The 24901-nt window shown below is 34.6% G+C and overlaps 1 protein-coding gene across 1 annotated transcript in view; it reads right to left on the bottom strand.

Annotated features, from left to right (window-relative positions):
* Positions 1-24901, bottom strand: part of VPS13A (vacuolar protein sorting 13 homolog A (S. cerevisiae)) — a 226439-nt gene that overhangs the window by 25347 nt on the left and 176191 nt on the right. Inside the window, exons 60-68 of the mRNA XM_006835010.1 lie at positions 23304-23417; positions 21695-21840; positions 20197-20278; positions 19297-19410; positions 18403-18478; positions 18156-18319; positions 17620-17665; positions 17384-17507; positions 13483-13597 (exon numbers count right to left, since the gene is read on the bottom strand). Coding sequence (XP_006835073.1) covers positions 13483-13597; positions 17384-17507; positions 17620-17665; positions 18156-18319; positions 18403-18478; positions 19297-19410; positions 20197-20278; positions 21695-21840; positions 23304-23417 — 981 coding nt within the window. The remainder of the gene's footprint in view (positions 1-13482; positions 13598-17383; positions 17508-17619; positions 17666-18155; positions 18320-18402; positions 18479-19296; positions 19411-20196; positions 20279-21694; positions 21841-23303; positions 23418-24901) is intronic.

The following is a 24901-nucleotide window of genomic DNA, read 5'->3' as shown; positions in this document are numbered from 1 at the left end:
CTCAGGCATTTCCAAAGCCTGCCCATCTTCCAGTATGGAGTGTAGGTCTACTTCCAGCTCATTTGCCTCAGTCACTTTATCTCATTTCTGGACATGTGCTGATATGGTCATCTGTTTCTGTTTTTTGGGCATATTCAGGAGTTATTTGTGGCCTTAATACTTAGATGGGTGTGTCTTTTTATGCTTTCTGATTGCCTCCAGGTAGATGTGATCAGGAGATGGGCTTCCCTTTTCACTCTTCTTCCTGAGAAAATTTCAAGATGTCAGTGTTGGTCGCTGTGATGTAACTCAGGATTTAATTTTTGGCCTATTTCCTTTTTAGTCTGCCTATCCCGCTCCAAACTCCCCATTCAGGCCTTTTTCCTAGTTCAGGGCCAGCAGTGGTCATTTTGCGCTGCCGTTTTGTCTTAAGTGGAAACTGTCACTTTAAATTTCGAGGAAATTTGTGTGCATGCATAGAACCCTCTGCGAGTGGGGGTGGGGTGGGGTGTCCACTAGCTCAGGCACCCCCTCTTGTCACCAGAGTGGAGTTGTGCAGACAGTGAGAGACCAATGAACAGATACAAAAAAAAAGGATGTCTAGACCTTTATCTCTGTGGTTCTGTCAAGACATCTGTGGCTGCTCTGATCCTGTTTGGTCTCGCCCAAGATGGCGGCTCTGGGAGCAGCTGAGTGTCTTGAATTAGAAAGCAAAGGATTTCTTGCTTCTACTACAAATTCCCCTAGCTGTAGGCCTTCCAACCTTCTAAATATTACTTTACATGTGGTTTAGAGTTCTGGCAACATCCCCTGAGCCTGCTTGGTCCAGTATTCTGTGTTGTTGCTGATGGAGCTCCTCACTGAACTTCACCCTGATCTGCCATCCTGTTTGTTCTACCATCCATCTTCTTTTGATGCTTTCTGTATCACTCAATATTTTGTCCATAGAATACTTCAATATTACAACTAGAGGCTTGAATTTTTTCTTCAGTTCTTTCAGCTTGACAAAATCTGAGCGTGTTCTTCTATTTTGGTTTCCTAATTCCAGGTCTTTGCAATTTTATTATAAATACTTGACTTTTTCTTCTTGAGCTGTCCTTTGAAATTTTCTGTTCAGCTCTTTTAACTCCACGTTTTTTTTCTATTTGCTTTAGCATCTCTATGTTGGAGAGTAAGTTTCAGAGTCTCTTCTGACATTTATTTTGGCCTTTTCTTTCTTAATGACTTTTTGCTTGTTTCTTGTATGATGTTCTTGGAGTCATCCCATAGCTCTTCTGATCTTCAGACATTAGTATCTAATGCATTAAATCTGTTTTTGAGATGATTGCTAAACTCAGGTGGGATAAGCTCAAGGTCATATTTGGCTTTCATAGACTTGTTTAAATTGTCTTTACCTTCAACAAGAATTTGCATAGTAACAATTAATGGTCCATTTCACAGTGTACTCTGGTCTTGTTTTGGCTGATATTAAGTTTTCCACCACCTTGTTCCACAGATGTAGTAGTCAATTTGATTTCTGTATATTCCATCTGGTGAGGTCCGTGTGCATTGTCATCTTTTATGTTGTTTAAAAAAAAAGTACCTGCAATGAAGAAGTCACTGGTCTTGCAAAATTCTATCCTGTGATCTCCAGCATCATTTCTATCAGTAAGGTCATACTTTCCAAGTACTGATCCTTCCTCTTCTAACCTTTGCATTTGAATCACCAGTAATTATCCATACATTTTGATGGCATGTTTGATCAGTTTCAGACTAGTTGGTACATAAATTTGAATAACAGTGGTATTAACTGGTCTTCCTTGTTGTTGTTGTTAGGTGCCTTGTAGGCATATGGAAATTATTCTATGTTAGACAGCACTGTACTTCAACAGATATCATGAATTGATCTTTTCCATGAATGTGGCACCATTCCTCTTCAATTTGTCATTCCCAACATAGTAAACCATATGATTATCAGATTCAAAATGGTCAACAATAGGCCGTTTCAGCTTATGAATGCTTAAGATATCCATCTTTATGCATTCCACTTCATTTTTGACAAGTTCTAGTTTTCTTAAATTCATACTTTGCACATCCCATGTTCCAATTCTTAATGGATGTTTACAGCTGCTTCTCCTCATTTTGAGTTGTGCCCCACCAACAAATGAAGGCCCTGCAAGCTTTACTCCATTTGCATCATCACTTTTAGGAGGCCAGCTCTTCCCCAGGTGTACTTCTGAGCGCCTTCCAACCTGAGAGGCTCATCTTCCAGCACTATATCTGACAATATTCTGGTGCTCTTCAGAATGGTTTCATCCTCTGGTACTGTATCTGACAATGTTCCACTGCTATTTATAAGGTTTTAAGTGGCTAACCTTTCAGAAGTGGTCTGCCTTTCCTTCTTCCTAGTCTGTCTTAGTCTGGAAGCTCAGATGAAACCTGTCCACCATGAGTGACTCTGCTGGTATGATGCTTTCAGCATCATAAAAACACACACAACACTGCAATATAGCAAACTGACAGATGAATGCTGGCTCTTTGATACACACCATGTCAAAATGGCTGTTTTTGCATCTTGAGGGACTCAAATCATGTTCCTTTTCAATATTCTTTGAGTTTGGGGAACAAAAAGATGTCTGAAAGGGCAAGATCAGGGTTGTAGGGTGAATGGGTTAAGGTTTCCCAATAAAATTTTCACAAGGAAACCCTTGCTGCCCTGGAACAATGAGCAGGTGCAAGTGATGGGGAAAAAAATTCCTCTGTGCAACTCTTCTGGTACAGAAACTTTTAGCTTCCTTCGAGTATTGGTCCAAATTTTGTTTGCAGATGTACAAACACGTTTATGCTCTTCCGTGAGTTGTTTTGGTACCCATCTCACACAAACTTTTCAAAATCTAAGTCTGTTGTGGATTATTTCATACGCAGAACCATGGCTGATTTGTAATTGATCTTCCACATAATCCACTATCACTTGTCTATTAGAAACATTTCACGTGCATGTTCAATGTTGTGATCAGCCATGGGTGTGGATAGGTGTTTTAATATAACCAGAGTGCAGATAATTTTTTACACTCTCATGTGTGTTTGTGTGTTCTGGAATATATATATTCCAGAAGATGCAGTGGGACCTCATTTTAACAGTTAATTGAAATACGTATTTAGATACTCCATAAGCTGTACCACGTGTCTTTCAATGAAAATGCTTCAATTTCATGTAATACATAAGAATTACTATCTCTTGGGAAGATGGAACATATGTTAGATGTCATGCATGTAGCAGTTAAACAACAAATAGGAATAAGGCTATGAAAATCTCTGACACTGCAGGGTTAGCCTTTATGATGTAATAGTTAATCCCCAATCACCAAAATAATCAAGCTCACTACAATTTTCAGCTCATAAGGGATGAGCAGGAATCTTACTTCTCTCTTAGATATTTATTATTGCTGTTAAGTGCCGTTGAGTCGGTTCCAACTCATAGCAACCCTCTATAGGGTTTCTGAGGAGCAGGTGGTGAGCTTGAACTGCTGATCTGGTGATTCAAACTGACCTTGCAGTCCAGCACATTAACCCACAGTGTCACACCAGGACTCCAGTTATTCATTAGTACTTGATATATAATAGGAGTTTTAACAAATATTTCTAGAATGAATAATTAATTGGCATGATATTTTGTTCTTTGCATTCATACCAACTATGCTACCAAAACAAGCTAGCAAAAATTCAATCATACTTGTTTAATTACTTTTTGGTCTTTGGACATTTTAAATTTTGAAGTAGTATGGCAGTTTATTCCAGTAAGGTTAATTTTACATGAAACATGCATCCTCCCAACTTGTATTTCAATACTGTATAAATACAACTAACTCTAACTCTAACATGATTACCTCAGACATGGAAGCATCCCAAATTGTTTAAATGTGTATTTTTCCACATACTGCTTCCTACTGGCTTCCTTATAATGGTGCATTTTCAAAGAAAGTTGTCATTGTGATTCATTTTCATTATTAGCAGAAGTGACTCAGTTATCAATTTCATTTAAAATTTTAACTATAAGGATTGACAAAGTATACCTGGCACTTGTTTCATAGATGACATTAAAATTTGTTTTTAGATAAATGAAAGAAGGCCTCCAACTTTGTATGGAAATTGTTTCATCCTTTCTTTCATAACATGGACATGTGGCCAATAAATCAGCTTTTTGTAACTTACACTACAAGTTTTAAAAAGATTATTGTTGTTGAAAGGTCAACAATAAAAACAAAAAATATGAATAAGCTTAACTAAGTTCATCTCATGCTAAGATTTTCTGTGTCTGTCCAAAGTAACCCTAAGTTATAGGTAGAGCTCCAACACAACAAGAGAAATGATGATTTGAACCATAAGTCATAATTTAGCATCTCTGGCTCAATGAAAGCTAAAGACTTCTAAACTTACTATAGGGCTCTAGCATGTTCTTGTTAAGAAGAAGGCAAAATTCAAGTTGAATCTATCTAAATTTAACATTTGAAATTTCTCTTAATATTAAAATATACTAAATTTTCCATGATAATGGTACTTATCCCTCCATTATTTATTAATTTAATGGACATAATGATAACCAAAAAAGTTTTAAGTGACTGAAACTCAAAGAAGTCTTATTCAAGTTACTGGATTAAAAAAAAGAATGAATCAATAAATATATTTTAGACGGGAGGCAAAATTTAAACCTCCCTTAAATGGAATCATCACCTCCAGAGGAAAGCATAGCTACTATCAGCAGTCTTACTTAAAATTATTTTTATGTGACAGTGAAAGGTTCCAAGTGGGATGCATTACTATATTTGATCAAAAATAGTAAGTGGAACTTACAAATGATCAACAAATGTGTGGTCCTTCAAAAATGATGTGACAAGTTGTCAAACAAAAGATAACAATTAAAATATAGTATTTTGAATAGTAAAGTAAAATTACTTTTTCTTGGAAAAACCACTTCTAAGACTGAAACTTGAAGGGAAACCATGAGCTGTCTAGTATGCTCCCTGGTGATCACCCTGTCTACTTTTGAGTGAAAGTATGGGAAATGTAGCAATGAAGACATAGACTGAGTTTGGCTATATTCCACTGACCTTGAGATGAGAGAGAAAAGAGGAAGGGCTGGCTGGTCTGAAGTTTAGGGAGATGTGTGAACTCTAGAGCCTATGGGCACTGGTCTAGCACCTGAGGAGTAAAGCTGAAAGTGAAGTAGCCAAGTAGTCTGAAGTGCAGGGAGGCATGTGTGAACTCCCAACTTGCAGCTCGTATATCCATTTGACCTATCTTGGATGGCTAGCTAACCAGAACTCAAGCAGATGAAGCTAAAGATGCTTGATGCTGTGAGCAAGTGTAAATTGTTACAATTTGATGAACTGGACATTTGCGTATGGATGGAGCTACTCAAAATTCCAACAGAAATGGAAGAATTCTTTATATCAAGGGTCAAGTTTGTATCCTCAATGCACTGGGTTGATACATCAAATATTTTTGATTTGCTGATTTGTGACAAATAAGATGTGAAAGGGAAGCCACAGGGAGAAAGCAGGAAAACTAGTTGAAGGTGAAACTGATGATGATGTATGTTAATCTTTACTCAATTCACAATGAAAAAGTTGGGTTTTTTTGTTTTTGTTTTTTTTTCCAATTAAAAACAAAACCCAACATTTCATTATATGGTCATACCACAATTTGTTTACATATTAATTCATCTATTGACTTGGATAAAATCCCTTGGAGTGAATTGGCTGGATCATATGGTATATGTATGCTTAACTTTTAAAGAAAGCACCAGGCTATTTTCTGAAGTGCTTACATTTTGACCAGCAATGGTTGAGATTCCTGATTCCTGCATATGCTCACTAACATTTGGTTTCATTAGTCTATAATTTTAGACATTTTAATAGATGTTTAGTGGCTTTTGCATTAGGGCTTTAATTTGTATTTCCTTAATGATTAATGATTTTGAACATCTTTTTCACATGCTTAACTACCATCCATATAATTTCTTTGGTGGAGAGTTCTGGTAAAATCTTTTGCCCATTTAAAAAAAAAAAAAATGATGTGACAGATTCTCTAAGACATCTCTGTTAAATCTAATTAATGATGTATGAGCACTGTATCCAACTGAACAGGTAATCAATCTCCTTTTCCACGGAATCTACTTTATCTGAGACACTAAGAACTCTTGTTTGCCTGGATAAGAGAATTTGCCTCTCTTCAGCGTTCTCATCCCATGCAGAAGTACCCTTCTGGAGAGGAAGAGATGCAAAAAGAAGAGTGAAATCCAATAATCCCTTATCTCCTAGTTCTTGTCCACTTACTCAAGATTTCAGACGAAGCCAGGAAGACTGTTGGGTACTACTCTGACGATCTGACTGCCTATGTTTAGCCCTTTCTTCCAGATCAGTTGTAATTCTTCTCCTCAAGAAAGGGAAAGACCGTCGGTTGAAGGCAGTTATCATCCAATTGCTATTAAGGCAGTGTTTGAAGCTAATTATAAACATCTGTAATTTCTGAAAGACAAGAAATATACAACAAACAAAAACAGCCTCCCCTCTACAGCAACTTACATAATGGCAATTAAAATAGCTTCATAAGGGATTCAAGACAACTCTATAAATTTCCAAAGTATCTTTAGGGTTAAGAATATACTACCCCCATGGAACAATCTAGTAGTCAACATTCACACACAATGAAGACACAAGGATTATACGACAGTGCTTCAAAAAATTCATGGAAAATGGAATTAAAAGATAATGGGATTTTTCAATGAATTTTCTAAAGCCCTCTCATTCACACTCAAATACCATAGTTAATTTTAAGAGGTTTATTTAAAAGCAACAATTTTTTTTTTTAAAGTTAGAGTCAAAAGTGGCAGAAGCATGTTCAATGAAAATGAAATGGCTTCTACATCATCTATAAACATAAAGAAAAGGTTGGTCATTTTTATGTTCCAAAAATAGGGACTAAGTTTCTCATTGGAGACTGTCCCATGTGTGGGATGTCGTAAAAATATTTAGCAGTTAATATTCTTATTTATGAGAGATTTAAATAATATGACAATGTATATATTAGGACCAAAGTCATATAAATAAAAAAAACAAAAAAGGAAATACACCAAAATGGCAGAGGACAATGTATATTTTTCTCCTGTAGTTTCCTACTTTTCCTTAATGTACACAAATAACTTTAACAATGTAGAAAGTAATTTTGTTTCTGAAAACTATCATATCTCTTATAAAATACTAGAGTTGTAGATTGAGAATCAATGTCAGGAATCTGATTCACAAGTGGGATTTAGCTTTTTCAAAAGTTTTTAACTGCATAAGAACTCCCAACTTTTTTATCCCATACACTTAGAAAACTTCTGTAGTTAACAGCTTATTGAGAAAAGATAATTTAAAATAAAAATGACATGTCCAGCTAAGAAAAATTATATATACTTAGCTAAATCTGTCTATCCTGATTTTTTTTTTTTAAAGCACAAATAAGGTCTACAATATTTTAAATACTCACATGCTAAGAAGGATACATTAAAAGCCAATTTTACAAAATTGCTAAACATTTGCTTGACTGCTACTATTTGGAGGTACACTATTGCTATATATATATATTAGTTTACATGGGACAATTGTGAAGTAAGTTCATCATACTGACTAACAGATAAATATGGGTGTGAAAAGTGTCTACCACATTAAAACAAAAGAAACCACAAACCCCTATATATGAAAATTATAAATTACCCAGCTAACTCCCTAACACACCATATATTTTATTTCCTGTTTCCCAAAACTTTAAATATAATATACACTGTATAATACTGACTATAGTCAACTGCACTTCATTAATCCATTCACTCACTGGTTGATCTCCATGTATCCAAAAAGTACAAGCATAGAAAGATAAAGAAATCAACATTCCTTTCACATATTCATCACAATTATAGTTTCATCTAAGTCAACAGTCTGTGCGCACGCAACAACATCTTAGTTAGACCTAACAGAATCTGTAATGTTTTTGAGTCATTACTAATTTATTTGCAAGAAACTTTACATAGTAAAATGAGGCTTGAAGGTGTGGTAGACAAGTGATAACATTTAGATGACTGTTTCTGGTATTCTTCCTATCTCCATAAGTAAACTGAATGCAGTATTTCATCACAGGACTTAAATCACGCAAACTACTATCAGAGCTACCATTGCTGTTATTGTTAAGTGCCGTTGAGTCGGTTCTGACTCATAGCAACCCTGTATTGGTTTTCCAAGGAGTGGCTGGTGACCTTGAACTGGCAACTTTGCGGTTCAAACCTACCTTGCAGTCTAGCACATTAACCCATAACATCACACCAGGGCTACCACAACAGTCAGTCATTATTCTTTAGTGTACGTCATCTTGGTATGTAGGTTCAGTAGCATATTTTTCATGACTGACAGTAAAGCCCTAGATCTACAATGGCTCCAACTGTTAAGTTCTAATAACATGCTCTTAAACATTACTGCATTAATGATAAGTGTTTTGAGTGATTTAAAAAACTAAAATTTATTAAAAACCTATTTAAAATATATAAATTGAATTTATTCTGAAAAGTTAGCAATATTATTGTGGATTTATATATATATCTATATCTAGATAGAAAGATAGACAGATAGATATAGATAGATAGATATGGTGAGCTATGAGTGTTTAGAAATATCTCTTTATCAATACATAATTTGAGACCCTAATTTAGTTCATGTGTAGGCATTTATAATTGAAGGATATTTATGATGCTAGAAGTCCAAGTTTCAGAAATTTTACAAAGCTTCCTTCCTGCAAATTTTCAGTATGTTATTCAAGTGTCAAATATGTATAAAGAAAGAATTCTTAAGGGAAGAGACAGGAGATCTGTTGGGACAATGGATAAGTGCTCAGCTGCAAACTGAAAGGTCAATGGTTCGAACCCACTAGTCACTCCACAGAAGAAAAAACCTGGCAATCTGCTCCCTTAAACACTGAGCCTGAAACCCCTGTGGGGAAGCAGTTCTATTTTACGAGTTCCATCGCTATGAGTTAGAATGGACTCAAAGGTACAAAACAACATGGGAAGAGAGAAGCTACTATCCAGTTTCTCTATAGGTACTCTAGAACGTAAAGAATTTTGGAGTAAGTTAAAGGGTATGAAAAATTGTGGCATCATATAATCAATTTTCAAGCATAGCTTTCTCACTAGACTTTTACATTGGCATTTCAAGTTTTGAAATTTTAAGTATAAGCCAAAAAAAAATTAAAACTTCACCAAAAACCAAAAAATATTGCCATCAAGTCGATTTTAACTCGTAGCAACTCATTAGGAGAGAGCACAACAGCCCTATAGGGTTTTCTGTAAATGTTTATGGGTTTTCCATTGCAGAAAGGCCTTGCATTTAGCAAAAGTGGAATATTAAGACGCCAAAGAAGGTATCGCCAGAGGCTTCCTTCCTCAGACATCTCATCTCTATATCACAATAGGTTGCGATCTTATAGTAGAAGCAATAGGTTTTATTTTATTTTGGTCACAGGTCAACAAGTAGTAGGTGCCTAACAAATAAATCTCTGATGCCAGTAGTGACATATATTAACAATATTGTTGTTATTTAATTACTCCAAAAAGATCAGAATACTATTGTGATGAAACAGTAATTCAATTCTTGGGCATTAACATATTTCTTAATCCTAATGCATAAGACCTTGATTTCTACTTAATTTGAATGGATGGTAGGCAGGCAGACATTTCAAAAAATGCTGTTTCTTTTTTTAGAAACATATGATCAATATTTTAAAATCTAAAGCAGTGAATTTGAAAGAATATATATCAAAATAAAAACCCGATAAACTTCAGATTAGAAAAAGACTCAGATCTCATAGCCTGAATGGACTGAACCAAAAGTTCAAACTATTAAGTCAATATATTTACTTTTTGTTAGATGCTTTTGAATTGATTTCAACTCATAGCGATCCTACGTGACAGAGTAGAAATGCCTATCTGGTTTTCTAGGCTGTATGTAGTCTTTATGGGAGCAGATCTCCTTTAGGACTTCTTTAGCAATTCATCCACGGAGCCACTGGGTGGATTCTAACCGCCCAGGTTTTTCAGATAGCAGCCTACTGCTTAACTACTGTACCATCATCAGGGCCCCCCAAAGTCTCACAGAAGCTCAATGAAGCAAAGTGCTTAAATATAAGGTACATTTCTTTTGATTCAAAAGCCCAGTAGTCATAAAGATTACACATCACAACAACTAGTCATTTTCTAAAGGGGCTTTGTAATATATCTAATATACTGTGGAAATAGCACAAGAGAGTTCCATCTAAGTTGAAATTTTTTAAAAAGCTTCAATACACCTCCAAGACACTGTTTCAAACTATATACTTTTAATATTATTAAGAGAATTTGACAAAAACACTCTAAATAAGGCTAAATGAATATATAATATTGACTGACCATTACTATTCCTTTTTGTTTACACAATCATTATGTTACAGTTGAGCAAATTTGCATAGAGCACATTTTTTTTAAAAGGCATTTTGCTAAGCAAATAATTAAAATATAAGATAAAACTAGTGACATTAAAAATACATTTAAGTTCAACTTTAAATCTTAAAAACAAATTGTATTACAAAGCTACAAAATATACAGAAGCAAATGCTATAATATATAGTATGTCCTACTTTGATGCAAAATACATTTTTTCCTGTGCTTTTTAAAGAATGCAATTAGTTTGCTTTTTAAAAGATGTGTAGAAAAACATTTTAAAAGGAAAGAATATTTACTTCCCTAAAAACGGACATATGCCATTATGGAAGCAGTCTTATAAAACATGCTAATGAAACGCTCCAAATAAAACGACAAAGAACATATGAGTTTTAACAGTTCAGAATCTGACTAGTCATCATCATCATCATCATCATCATCATCATCATCATCATCGCTATTGCTACCGTGAGTCATAATCCACTCCCTGTAGACCTGAATTTTCTGTAAGCATGGTAAAGGAAAAAAGAAGCATAAAGATTAGTTAAATATGGCAAACCGCCTGGAAAGCATGAACAATTATGAACTGTTCAAGGTGTCAGATATTTTGAGGTAGGTTTTTCAGTTGTAACTAGGGCTGTAACTAATGGATATAATATTTCATAACTTAACAAACCTAAGACGAAAATCAAATGCTTGGTTCTACTTCATGTATCAAATTAAAAATCTTAAGATACCAATAACGTATTCTATGAATTCATTAAAATGATCATGTTATATCTCCAGTAGATAACTAATTTACTACTAGCAAGGTACTACTTTCTGAACAGAAAGGTTCACGACAAAAAAAGCACATTTTAAATTTAATTATTATATATAAGCATATATAATCATCATTAAATTGTTCAGATTAACTACAGGCAAATGAGATTTTAAATCCATGTCATCAACTTCTTTCACATAACACTGATACTCATATATTTGAGCATGTTTCCTAGTCTCATAATAGGGTTTTGAGTCAAAAAAGCACCATTACTACCAAAAACTCACTTCTTACTCATGTACGAAAGCATCTGGTGAATTCCTACAGGCTTTCCAGCCAATACAGAGTGTATGTGTTTGCTAAAACACAAGAAATGGCTGCCATGAATTGTGAGTGCTTAGTCAACGAAATATCTTTTAGCAATTGATGTTAAGATTGGTCTACTAAAAATCATATACATATTTATGAATACACAGTCAAGAACCATAATCATTAACTCTCAAAGTTTAAAATTTCAGAAAATAATTAACAAAAGTGTAGAATAAATCTATATGCCATTGAATTCAAGTTATCGACCCATGAGAATTCTTTGGTATTTCAAAGCTTCCTTTTAACTTATAATCTGTTTCCTAATAATCAAGACATATTTCTAAACCTTCTTCACTATTCATCCATACTTCCTACTAAGTTTATTCAAATGCCTTCTCAATTATTTCAGTTTTTTTAAAAAAGTGAAGTTGAAAACTCTTCAACTTGCAGTTCAATGATAAGACAGTTGTTCTTTAATAACGGAAGGCATGTATTGGGTAGGAAAATATGCTTCCACTGCATTACGCATAGGTGAAATCTGCAACTTTTCTATTTTTTAAAGAATGATATAACAAAATGTCATTGTAGAGCTTACACATGTGTCCTTTAGAGTACAACTGTTTACTAAAAATAGCTTGTTTTCCACAATATACAATTATACTGATACTTTAAATATAGTATGAAATCCCTTTACTAAATGGTGTACACAAACTCTAATACATGTTTAACTATTATACATGGAGACTTATGAGAAAGACTTAAAAGCTTATTCTATGTAAAATATATGGTACATGGAGTGGACACTAAGTATTAAAAGCTTTAATCTTTACCCTGACCACTTTAAACATGAAAATACTTTAAAATATCAAGGCTATAAAGGAAAGACCATATGTCCACTCTTCCATATTCCATGAAATTTTCTTCTACATAACATACTGCTCTTTGTTTTCAAACAATTTAATAGCTTATATTACATCTAAACCACAGGCATTACTTTAACTGATACAGCCTATTGGACTGTTTGGTTTTTTTTTTCATTAAAGTTTTTAAAATTCCATTTGCCAAATAAAAAAATTGTGTAAATAGGTAAATTATTCTTTACTTTTGAACTATACTTCAAAAAGCTAGATTTTTATTAAAGTTGTACTGAATGTGAACTACTTACTGAATTTCACAAGTTTTTACAAATAGATAACACAAGAAAAAATTGGAAAGAACTTCATGGCCATTGGAGTATCTTTAAAAGAAATATCTTAAGAATATAAGAATCCAAGAATAATTTGCTGTAGCAGTGGTCCTGACTTTCTTTGGTTCTGTGTGTAAGCCTAAATTGACATTAGAATTATATCTGCTATAGAACCTACTACTAAATTCATGAACAGAGTAAGTATTCCAAACAGAAATGACCCAAGTGGCTAAATAAGTACCACCAACAAGGAGGGTATATAAAACACAATAGCTGTTAACAAATGTAGCATGTTCAGCACAGAACTAAGAATACCCTATAAAAACATCGGATTCACTCAAAAAAGTTACCGATATAAAAGTTTTTCTTTGTATTGAAAACACTTTAACAGCTGTACGAAGTTTGTAAAGTTTAACACTAAAATCTACAGTTGGCTTTCACTTGCAATGTCATGCATTAACTGTTTTCATATCAAACTTTTTGATGCCTGTAAAAAAGAAAAAAAAATCTTATAGTAAATAAATGTACATTACCTGAGAAAATATTAAAAAACTTATAAACAAAATTAAGCAAATGAAATCTCAAACAATCTATTATATACTTAACAAACATTATGGGGGCTTTTAATTACGCTCATGGAAATTTTCCATTATCTTCTAATTCCATTGTTCCATGAAGATCTCGAAGCCCCCTAGTATAACTTACTTTTGAAAAAACTGTAACTGGATTAGATAAATTTTAATTTATAAGGTATTTCTTCACCTGTAACATCTGATTTCCAGTACCATCCCTCAACCTGTATGGTCTGATAACTCCATCTTCATTAAAGAACCGAGGAGGTCGCAGACTCTCCACTTCATCAGAACTCTCTGTGGCTCTAAAGAAAAAAAGGAACAGTTTAATTGAACAATGATTAAAAACTCATAAAGGCGGTATAAGAAGCTACAACTAAAAAGGATTTTTTAATAACATCTTGATTTTCCTTTTTTGTGATAAAATGTACAGAACAAATCTTGCCACTGAAACCATTTTTACGTGTACAATTCAGTGACATTAACTCATCACCACTACCTGTTTTCAAATTTTAAAGTTATGATTAGCAGCAAGTTAAAAAAAATCCCTACCCATTGCCACTGAGTCACTTCCCACTCTATACAGGGTTTTCAAGACTGTGAATCTTTATAAGAGCAGACAGCCTCATCTTTTTCCCACAAAGCAGCTAGTGATTTGAAGCACTGCCCAATGTTTAATCCACTATGCCAACGGGGCTCCAACAGAAACTGAGTGTCTCTTAAACAATAACTCCCTCTTCCGCCAGTCCCTGGTAACCACTTAATAAACTTTGTTGTCAAGGGACGTGGAGTCAGTTCCGATTCATAGCGACCCTGTATAGGGTTCCTAAGGAGCAGCTGGTGGTTTGAACTGCCAACCTTGTGGGTTACACAAGTGCTGATCCTACAGTGCCACAACAGGACTCTTCACTCATAATTTGAAAGGTTCTGTTCCTGGAAAGGAAAGCCTCACAAACCCTAGAGAACACTTATTGTCTGTTCTGTAGGCTTACTATGAGTTGGAATCAATTCGATGGCAGTGGGTTTTTCTGGATTCAGAAGTTCATTTCTCTTTAGGTTGAATTATATTCCATGGTATGGAAAGTTGACATTTTGTTTATGCATTCATTTTGTTAATAAACATTTGGGTTATTTACACCTTTTTATTACAATATATACAAAAGTACAAGTATCTGTTGGACTGCAAGGTCAGTTTGAACTACAAGGTCAGTGGCTCAAATTCACCAGCTGCTGCTTGGAAACCCTATACACAGTCAATGTGAGTCAGAAGTGGCTCGAAGGCACTTAATAACAACAAGAAGCAGATAGCTTTTTTACGCAGGCATGTGCTGCCTCTCAGAACAGTTATTGTTTTTAGGTGCTGTAGTCAGTTCTGACTCTTAGCGACCCTATGTACGACAGAACAAAACATTGCCTGGTCCTGCGCCATCCTCACAATTGTTATGTTTGGGCCCACTGCTGCTGCCACTGTGCCAATCCATCTAGTTGGGGGTGGTCTTCCTCTTTATTGCTGACCTTCCACTTTATCTAGCATAGCGTCTTCCTGATGACATGCCCAAAGTATGAGAGAAAAAGTCTTATCATCCTGGCTTCTAAAGAGCATTCTGGCTGAACTTCTTCAAACACAGATTTGTTTATTCTTCTGGTAGTCCACAATACTTTTAGTATCTGTCTCTAACACCATAATTCAAATACATTGATTCTTCTATGGTCTTACTTATTCGTTGTCCAAATTTCACATGCGTATGAGGTGATTAAAAATACTGTTGTTGTTAAGTGCTGCTGAGGTGGTTCCAACATTTAATGACACTGTATAGCTCCTGAGGAGCGGCTGGTGAGCTTGAATCACCAACTTCGCAGTTCAAATCGACTTTGCAGTCCAGTGCATTAACCCACAGAGCCACACAAGGAACTCCAAAATTACAGTTGTTGTTGTTGTTGTTAAGTGCCAGCGAGTCGATTCCAACCCATAGAAACCCTGTAAAGGGTTTCCAAGGAGCAGCTGGTGAGCTTGAACCACCGACCTTGCAGTTCAAATGACTCTGCAGTCTGACAAATTAGCTCACAGTGCCACACCATGACTCCCAAAATTACAGTAGTACTGTGTTAATATAAATTAATTGTTTTGTGTGATATGAGTCTGAATCAACCTGCTGGCAGTGAGTTTTCTGAGTGATTCTGGTATGGTTAATAGAATAGCTTTCAAATAAACACACACTGAAATATTCAGGTGGGGGGGAGGAGTAACATGTTCATAACTTTCAAATAGCTTGAAATAATAATGATGATGATGTGTGATCTCTATATGTTTATGAGTGTGTGTGTGCGCACAGACACACACAGATGTACACAAATGTGGTAAATGTAAATATTTGGAAAACTGGGTAAAGGATCTATGAGACTACCTTGTAATATTTTTGTATCTTTTCTCTGAGTCTAAGATTAATTTGAAATTTAAAAATGGAAAATGAAGCTATAACATTTACAATAGTGCACAATATTCCACAGAACGGTTGTCTGTCCATAATTTAATCACCCATCTTTTTAATGAAAAATCATTGTTATTATGGTTACTGGAATTTTTAAAGTTTTGTGTAGTTGCCTAATAACTTCTTTGAGATAAAAATTTAGAAGTGGGAATGCTGAATCAAAACACATATAACATTGTTTTTCTAATTACTAGCTTATAAATGAGAAAACTATTTAGTCAACTGTCAGATGTTGGAAAAGGTGAAGCCTAAAATTTTGTAGCTATTCATTTTCATATAGAATTTTAGACACTTAGAACCAAATATTTTAAAAATATACATTTCATTTTACTTTATATAAATATTTACCATAGGCCTTTTCATGTCTTTATTATACTTGTTGTTAAGTACTGTCGAGTTGGTTTCAACCTGTATAGTGTTTCCGAGGAACAGCTGGTGCTTTTGAATAACCAACGTTGTGGTCTGCAGTCCAACACTTACTCTACAGCGCCACACAAATTTGAAATTTAATTAACTACATTTTATATAAATGGAAGGTAACTCTAGCAGTTCTGAGCAGGTGTCTGCATAGCTCTCTTTATTTTAATTCCATGTTTCAATGAAATTTGAGTTTCCCTGATGACCATGACACAGCCCATTGTATTTATGAAACCTAAAATTATACGTAGAAAAGACTGATTCCTTTTTTCCTTATCTTAATTCTAAAAACTAAAACTGGAAACCCCCAGTATGGTAAGCAGTACCAAGTACTGTCTTAAAAGGAGCTGCTCATCAGATGACAACACATGTCCTAGCTGAGCAGTAAGGAAGAGAAAATACAGAAGGAATGATAACTAACTCTCCAAGTGAAGTCTCAAGTGAATCTAACCGTTTATCATATACACTGCAAATGTCTAAGGCAGACACAGCAGTAATACAACCAGAAAATTTCAGCATTAAACTAAATTTAATGGAGGAAAATAGAACATGTTTTTAAATTACTTGAACAAAATACAGAAAAATAGGAGTGGATAAAAAAGTTTTATAATAAAATAAAATCATAAAAAAAAAGGTGAAAACAATCTAAGTTTTAATTGAGGAATATAAAATTCATTGTTTCTTTAAAAAGGAGACAGAAAATTCTATCTGCCAATTTCACAACTGGAGTCCTGGGGTAGCAGCACTGGAGGATAAACACTGGACTGCAAGGTTGGTTTGAACCGCCAAGTCAGCTGTTCAAACCTACCAGTTGTTCCTCAGAAACCCTATACAAGATCTCTATGAGTCGGAACTAACTCAATGGCACTTAACAACAACATAAATTTCCAAACTGACATACAGCATTACATACATAATTATTTTGATCAAGACAACAAAAGCTTAACTAACTTGCCAAAAGTTTCCAGCAGAAACTGCTGGGAGTAAGTGATGAATAAACGACGATGCTATCAAGTTGAAGTCATGCAATGGCAGCAAATTAAGAAACCGAAAGGATTTCGAAAGTCATATGCAAGCTGTCATCGTGTAAGTGCTCATGACAAAGTACCCTAAACCAATGGCAGATTTATTTCATTTCCTGTGCTTAAAGCATTTTAATAATACCTTTCATCAAAGAGAATTTACCTTTTTATTCCCTGAAATGTACTGCTAGCCATGTCTATGATGCCTCCAGTTGGCCTTGCCACTGCTCCAACCAAACCTTTCCCAACACCTTTAAAGAAACCAGCTGCTCCTTCTTTTTGAGCTCCTAGAAAGAAAAAAAAAGGTGAAGTTTTAAACAAATGTTAAAAGAATGAAAATAGAATAAATTTGTGAAGGAATGTGTACTATATACCACCCAAAAGAGCTACTATACTTGCCTTTGATTGGTTTTGTCACAATTCCTGTTATGCCACTTACAAAACCCTAGAGGGTAAAGAAACCACAAATGAAAATTTTTAATACTCTCTCATGTGATGCCTCAATCAACTGGTTAATATAAAAATCAGGGGAGTTCTGCATTCTAGATACCATAGGAATGAACACACTTCCTCAGAATGTTATGTAAACAATATTTTCAAAGGCTACTAACATATTTTATATATGCCACCACCAACTGCTCCTTTCTTCTTGTTGTTAGGTGCTGTTGAATCAGTTCCAACTCACAGTGACCCTGTCTAGGGTTGCCAAGGCTGTAAGTCCTCGTGGGAGAAAAAGCCTCATTTTTCTCTTGTAGAGCACCTGGTGGGCACAAGCTGCTGACCTTGTGGTTGGTAGTCCAGAGCTTATCCTACTATGCCACTAGTGCTCCCAACTGCTCCTTTAATATCCAAATAATACTTTTAAGGGGTGGCAATTATAGGTCTATTTTGTTTATTTGCAAAATGAGGGTTTAAAAACCGGTGAAACTACTTACAGAAACTAAGCCTTTTCCTCCACGCGTGATGCCTTCTCTAAGCCCAGCTGGCTGCTTATTCATGGCTTCTCTCCTCTTCTGCTGGTAGTCTTCATCCATAGTTATAGCTGCTACTCCTTTAGCCATAGCACTGGTGATTCTGGAGGCTGCACCAGCCAAGCCACCTAGTGGAAAGGATCACATCTTTATTAAAAGGATGCACTCACTTTCTAACACAGTCATACTTGGTAGGCATTATGTTTCTTACCAACAGCTCCACCAACGAGTGCCTTAAGTCCTAGTGCCATTCCCTCCACAAACTCTTCAGGACCTTGGATGGCTCCCTAAAGGGTCAAAAGGAACACAAGGCTATAATGGCTTTGAAAGGTAAACTTATTCACATAAGTGAGGAATGAGGCTGAAACAAAGGCTGATAGGTGCTATCCTTTGGAAAGTGATGCTGGCAAAATATGTCAATTAAAGGAATTCTCAAAGATATTTCATGAGACTGAAAAACACACAGGATACACATTGGAAGCTGACCCAAACTTATAAAGGAGCATGCCAATTCACTAAAGTAGAAAAGATGCTTGCTCCATATTGCAAATTATATGCTAAAGTGGTCAGTATAGATTAAATACTCTTCAAAAATAAATAAAATTCTAATTCTCATTGTTAAATTACAGCATTAGTTTCACTTTATTTTTTACTATGCTATATATATTTATAATGAGTTCTGGTAGCGTAGTGGTTATGAGTCGGGATGCTAACCTCAAGGTCAGCAGTTTGAAACTATCAGACGGTCCGTGGGAGAAAGATGAAGTTTTCTGTTCCGGTAAAGTTTTACAGCCTCAGAAATCCTATACAGGGTCACTATGAGTTGAAACTGACTCCACGGCACATAACCACCATATGTATTTATAACTGATGTTTTGGTATACATGTTTAAGGGTCACAAAATAATATAAATTTTTTTCCTCTACAATTCTGTGTATCTTCGCAAACTTTTAAATTTTAGTGGAAAAGGTAGGAATTAAAACATCAAAAATCTCTTTTCTTTGCTGTATGTTTCTTAAAATATATTTATATTTAATAGGAAGGTATGATCCATTCAAAAATATTAGTGTGATATACCACATAAGACAGTAAACAACAATTTTACCTGATAAGGTTCATAAAAAAATGCTTCTACACCTTCGGAAAATTCTCTAATTAAGCCAAAAGGATTTCCCAAAACTTCAAGTCCAAGAATGAGTACATACATCTGCTTGATGGCCTAAAAAATGGAGTGTGGACAACAATCAATTCAGAAATTCCGATGTATGACCTTTTCCTTATTCAGATTATTCCAAGCACACTTCTAATTTCCTCATGCTAACACTCTCATCACCAATTTAACATCTAAATCTTCTTACCTTATTGAAAATTTTGTTTTTCGGAAAACCAATTTGGTGCTGTAGTAGTACTAGAGGTAAAAATGACATTTTAAATGCTTTCACATTCACAATAATGTGTAAGTGCTGTTATCAGCATTTTACAGAATGGAGAAATAGCTCGCCTATGTACCAAATGACTCCCAGGGTCACAGGCGGAGCAAGCAGCAAGACTGGGATTCACATCCAGATCTCTTGAGTCCTTCTCAGATGCTGCACGAGCTACATAATAGAATACAAGAGTCTTTCTAAAAGAGTGGGGAAGCCACTAGTATATGTAGCTGACTAAATAATTCCGTTACAGTTAAAATACATCAGTGATCAATTAATAGTTTCCATTGAACCCATTTTTAAATTTAAACTAAGTATGGTGAATTATTTAATCAATACTTTATTTGAAGATTTATATTTATTGCTAGTACACTAACACATATTAGATTTCTAGAAATGGCTAAAATATATAAGGTCCCAAAGTTGAAATACTACTTAGGCTCAATTTCTTTCTACAATTCTGAGGAAAAAAATATGTTTAAAATTTTTTAAATAGTTATTTATTTCCTTGCCAAACCTAAACCATACACACACATTTATAACACTCTGTCTCTTTGTTAAAACAACCTCAGACAAACCTGTTTTGAATAATGTCTTACTACTTCAGACTGCAGCTCAGGTGTTGTATGGAACTGATAGTTGAGTTCAAAAAATGCAAGCCTTAAAAAAAACAAACAGAAAAGATCTATTAAAACATTTATGGCAAGGGAGAGAGGAAAAGGCATAATATGCTAATAAAAGTTTTATTTTCTTTAGAATTTTTAAGTCCAAATATTTTAACACATTTTCCCACGTTGAAACTCTTAAATATAAATCTGTCCATTTCAGTCAAAGACCCTTCTGGAGAATCTAACAGAAGTTATGGATTGTCCACTCAGAAAAACCACAGACATACACACATTTTCATGTAATAGGAGCTTCAGAAACCCCTTGATTCTCACTCATGGACTACTTGAACAGTATCTCTCAACTTTGTTCCATCATAGCCCATGTAGAAAACACTTCACACTCTGAGGTAAGTCAGCCATTGTTTTATAGCCTCTTCTATTTACCTCAGTGTGTAACGTGTTTTATGCAGTTACTGCAGGTCCCACCTGCCTGTCTTGTTATCTGAGGAGTAAGACTGATGTACTTACACTGCATTCACAGCACATATCTAATTCACTAATTGGAAAACTCTATACTAGAAAGCCCTCTAGTGGCACTGTAAGATATATGCTGGACCAAAAGGTCAGCAGTTTACACACACCAGTTGAGCTTGGAAACCCTGTACAGGGTCACTATATGTCAGAACCGACTCAACAGCACACAACAACAACAATAACATACTACAAACAAAATTAGACATCTTATCCTATTCCTAGTACCTTCAAACCTAATCTGATTGTTAACTAAGTTTACCTACATGTAGAGTTTTCTCGGGATTCATTAATTCTTACTAATGTTAATAGGCTAGGATAGTCACTTTTAGATGCTATCTGAAAAGGTTATTGTCGTCTACAACAGCCACTCAGACTCGGTGTGGTTTGGTTAGATACCCTAATAAATAGCCTTCTTTATGATCCACACTAAAATGTAAACTTCTGACAAGAAATGAAACCCTTCATTTTCCCCAATCACTACAATCATACTCTTTTAGTCTTACATGCTTGAAGAAGTCTCAGTCCTGTTGGTTCTAAGCCACATGTTTCAGGCACTACATCTTCAGACACATTTTCCTAAAAATCATTCCTTAGACCAAAAAAGCATTATCCTTACACTATACAAACAAATTTAACAATCATCCAATTATTTAGTAGTTAAGGGTTACCAGAGACTTTAGTGTTGTTTAGATTATATTCTGGACTCCTGCTGTGGTGCTGTAGGATCAGCACTGGACTGTGAGCCACAAGGTCAGTGAAAACCCTACACAGGGGCGCTGAGTCACAACCAACTAGCCAACAACATTGTATTCCACTTAAGGACAAAAGTAGCATCTTTTTTAGGGTAGTTTATATATTTCAACTACAATTTTTGTGGTACATATTTACATAAAGTATACTTTTCACATTATACAGATTTGAGTGTAAAACATACTTAAAAACTACATCTTGTACATCTGTAAGAGTGGCACCAATACTCTTCAGCAAAAGATTTAAAGAATGAACTGGAATCAGTCCTCCACGTTGCTTTGCATCTTTAGCTTCTTCTCTACCAGAACTCAGGGAAACACTTAAATGTAACTAAAGAAATAAAAAGACAAATATTTAAAGTATTTTCTTCATAGTAAAAATTTTATATTTAAAAATCAATTTCATTTCAAATTCACTACACCATAAATAAGATTTCAAATTTATCTAGAATTATGTTCAAATTAATAACTGCCTAGTTAAAGGAATTCAAAATCCAATATACCCAAAACTAGAGTCTCGGTGTGGTATTGTAGGATAAGCACTGCACTGCTAACTGCAAGGTTGGTAGTTCAAACCCACCAGCCAAACCTTGGAAATCCTATACTATGAGTCAGAACCAACTTAATAATAGTACTTAACAACAACATACTCAAAATTCATTGCGATCGAGTCAATTTCAAACTCATAAGCTTCCTACAGGACACAGTAGAATTGCTCCATAGGGTTTCTGAGACTGTAAATCTTTCTGGGAGCAGGCAGTCTCATCTTTCTCATCAACCTTTAGGTTGGCAGTCCAATGCTTGACCTGCTGCATAATCGTAACTTATTTAAATTATGAAATTCAACAAAGATTACATATTTGGTTCAATGCCTATTTTAATTTTTTTGGTGAGCCTAGAAAAGTATACATTTTAATACCTTCATTAATAATATAATAATCTGGAAGTTGACATTGAACATAACTCAAATATTAAAAAAAATTATTTCAACTACTGAAATTAAGTTAATATAGTGAAGTTAGCTAAAAACCAGTTTTGTTTTGTATATGTTCGTGTAGTAATTGATTGTATATTTTTTGTTGCGATTTTCTTCACATACTATGTAAGTAACAGAAATTTTGAATTAAGAACTAACTTACATTTGTTTCTACTCCATCGTCAATAGTTAATTAAATCAAGGATACTTTTTAATTATGTTAAAAACTAATACACACATAATACAATTTTGAAAACTGACACCCAACATCTAAAAAGAAAACCAAGGCCAAATATATTTATATTAAGATACAAATATATAAATATATGTTGTATGTGGCTCTACTATAATTTCTAAATGGTAGAAATTTGTTATTAAGAAAACAAATAAAAAGACCATTCATTTGTTACTTATCAATATTAGTAATGGAAAACTTAATAGTTTTCACTTTCCTTAAATTTGTAAAAAATATATAACACAACATTTCACATTTTTCAGGTATACAATTTAGTTCAATTATACTCTTTAAAGAACGTAATTTAAATGTTCTGGGACTAGTCCCCAGAAGGACATCATGGTAAAGTAGAGGGTCAGAAAGAAAGGAAACAGTCAACAAAATGGATAGACACATTAGCTGCAATAAAAGGCTCATACATGCAACAATTGTGAGGATGGTGGAGGATTGGTAGTGTTTCATCCCTTTATACAGAGGAATGAATCAGAGCTGACTTGATAGGACCTAATAGCAACAACCACCTAATCCATTTGCTATTACATAGATTAAGAAAGCCAATGAAAATGACTTCTTTTTACCTTACCTTGATCGGAGATATATGGAAGTATTCGTAGAGACTCACTTGGGATGTATCGAGTGATGAAGCTGTTTCATATTCTTCTTGGAAAGCTTCTATATCTTTATGAAAAAGTTCAACCTATAAAGGAACATACAGAGTTAGGAACTGAAGGGACCTCGCTGCATGAGACATGTAAACCAATATCCCCACACTGCAGAGAACCCCTCTATAATATGCACACTCCATAGTTCTCATGATAGGAAACATACTACCTCACAAGGGAGGAACATTAACATCACTAAGTGTTAAAAAAACATTCTTCCTGCTACACACACATTGATAAGCATGGCTTCCATGTTTCCATCTCTGTCATTAAAAGACACTAAGCTTTCTTTATGCCACTATAGATTTTATTCCAAAGGCCTCTGTCCCTTCCATTAACTCTCTCTGAGGAATAATTGTTTCTTTAAATACAGTAATTTATTTACTTATAACTACTCAACAACACTTAACAATAACAACAATAGCTTTGATAAATGCCTTACTAAAATCAATAGAGCCAGTAATATAACAAAAAAGGGGGAAGGGCTTGAAGATAATTCTGCATGAAGTATTTAGAGCATCCGTTCTTTATCAGCATTAATATTTCAATTAATATTTTGAACACTCATGGATCTAAGTTGAGTAAATTTAAAAGATAAAGGGTTTCTTTTTGAGGAGATGAATGTGATCTAAAATTGGCTGTGTTAATGGTTGCACTTATCTGTGAATACATTAAAAAACATTAAAGTATTCATTTTAAACGGGTGAACTGTATGGTATGTATGTAACATCTTGTTAAGCTGTTAAATAAAACCCACAAAATTGTTAAACAGTATACACTCACATTTAAAATTTGTCAGTACCTTAAAAATTTATTCTATGAGGGCAAGTGAAAAAGAATATATATTTTAACCATCCTAATGCTGTGATTTTGTAATCTTTTGTTCAGTCATGAAACAATAAGCTATATTTTTTTCTTAAATTTTTTATGTCATTGAAAAGTTACACCAGGGCCCCTATGTGGTGTATAGCAAAACATGACCAATTCATCAGTTTCTACACGTACAATTTGGTTACATTAAATATATTCTTCAAATTGCATAATCATTCTCACCCTCCTTTAATTGTTCCTCCCTCCTAAGTAATATTGTTGGTATTGTTAAGTGCTGTCAATTCGATTCCAACACATAGCGACCCTGCTTAGGGTTTCCAAGGCTGGTGTGTTTGACCACCAACCTTGTAGTTAGCAGTCCAGTGCTTATTCTATAGTGCCATGCCAAGAGTTCATAATATTACCACTTTATTTTAATTGCCTTATTCCTTCACTCATGAAATATCCTCATATCCACATTTCTAAATTATTAAGCAAAGCAAAAGTAATCCAGGACAAAAAGGAGGAAATGATTGGCAGTAATGTGAAGGTGACTGATGACCCTCTGTCCCTTACTATTTGCCCAAAACATTTCCTCCTATTTGCTAACTGACCTTACAAAAGTTGCTTATGTCACATCTACCTTCTACAATCAGGCTATGATTTCTACCAATGTACTTACTTAAAAGCATACTAAAAATTTAAATTA

The sequence above is a fragment of the Chrysochloris asiatica genome, unplaced genomic scaffold (genome assembly GCF_000296735.1).
Source record: "Chrysochloris asiatica unplaced genomic scaffold, ChrAsi1.0 scaffold00014, whole genome shotgun sequence".
Classification (NCBI taxonomy): Eukaryota; Metazoa; Chordata; class Mammalia; order Afrosoricida; family Chrysochloridae; genus Chrysochloris; species Chrysochloris asiatica.
This window is presented reverse-complemented; position numbering and strand designations above follow the sequence as displayed.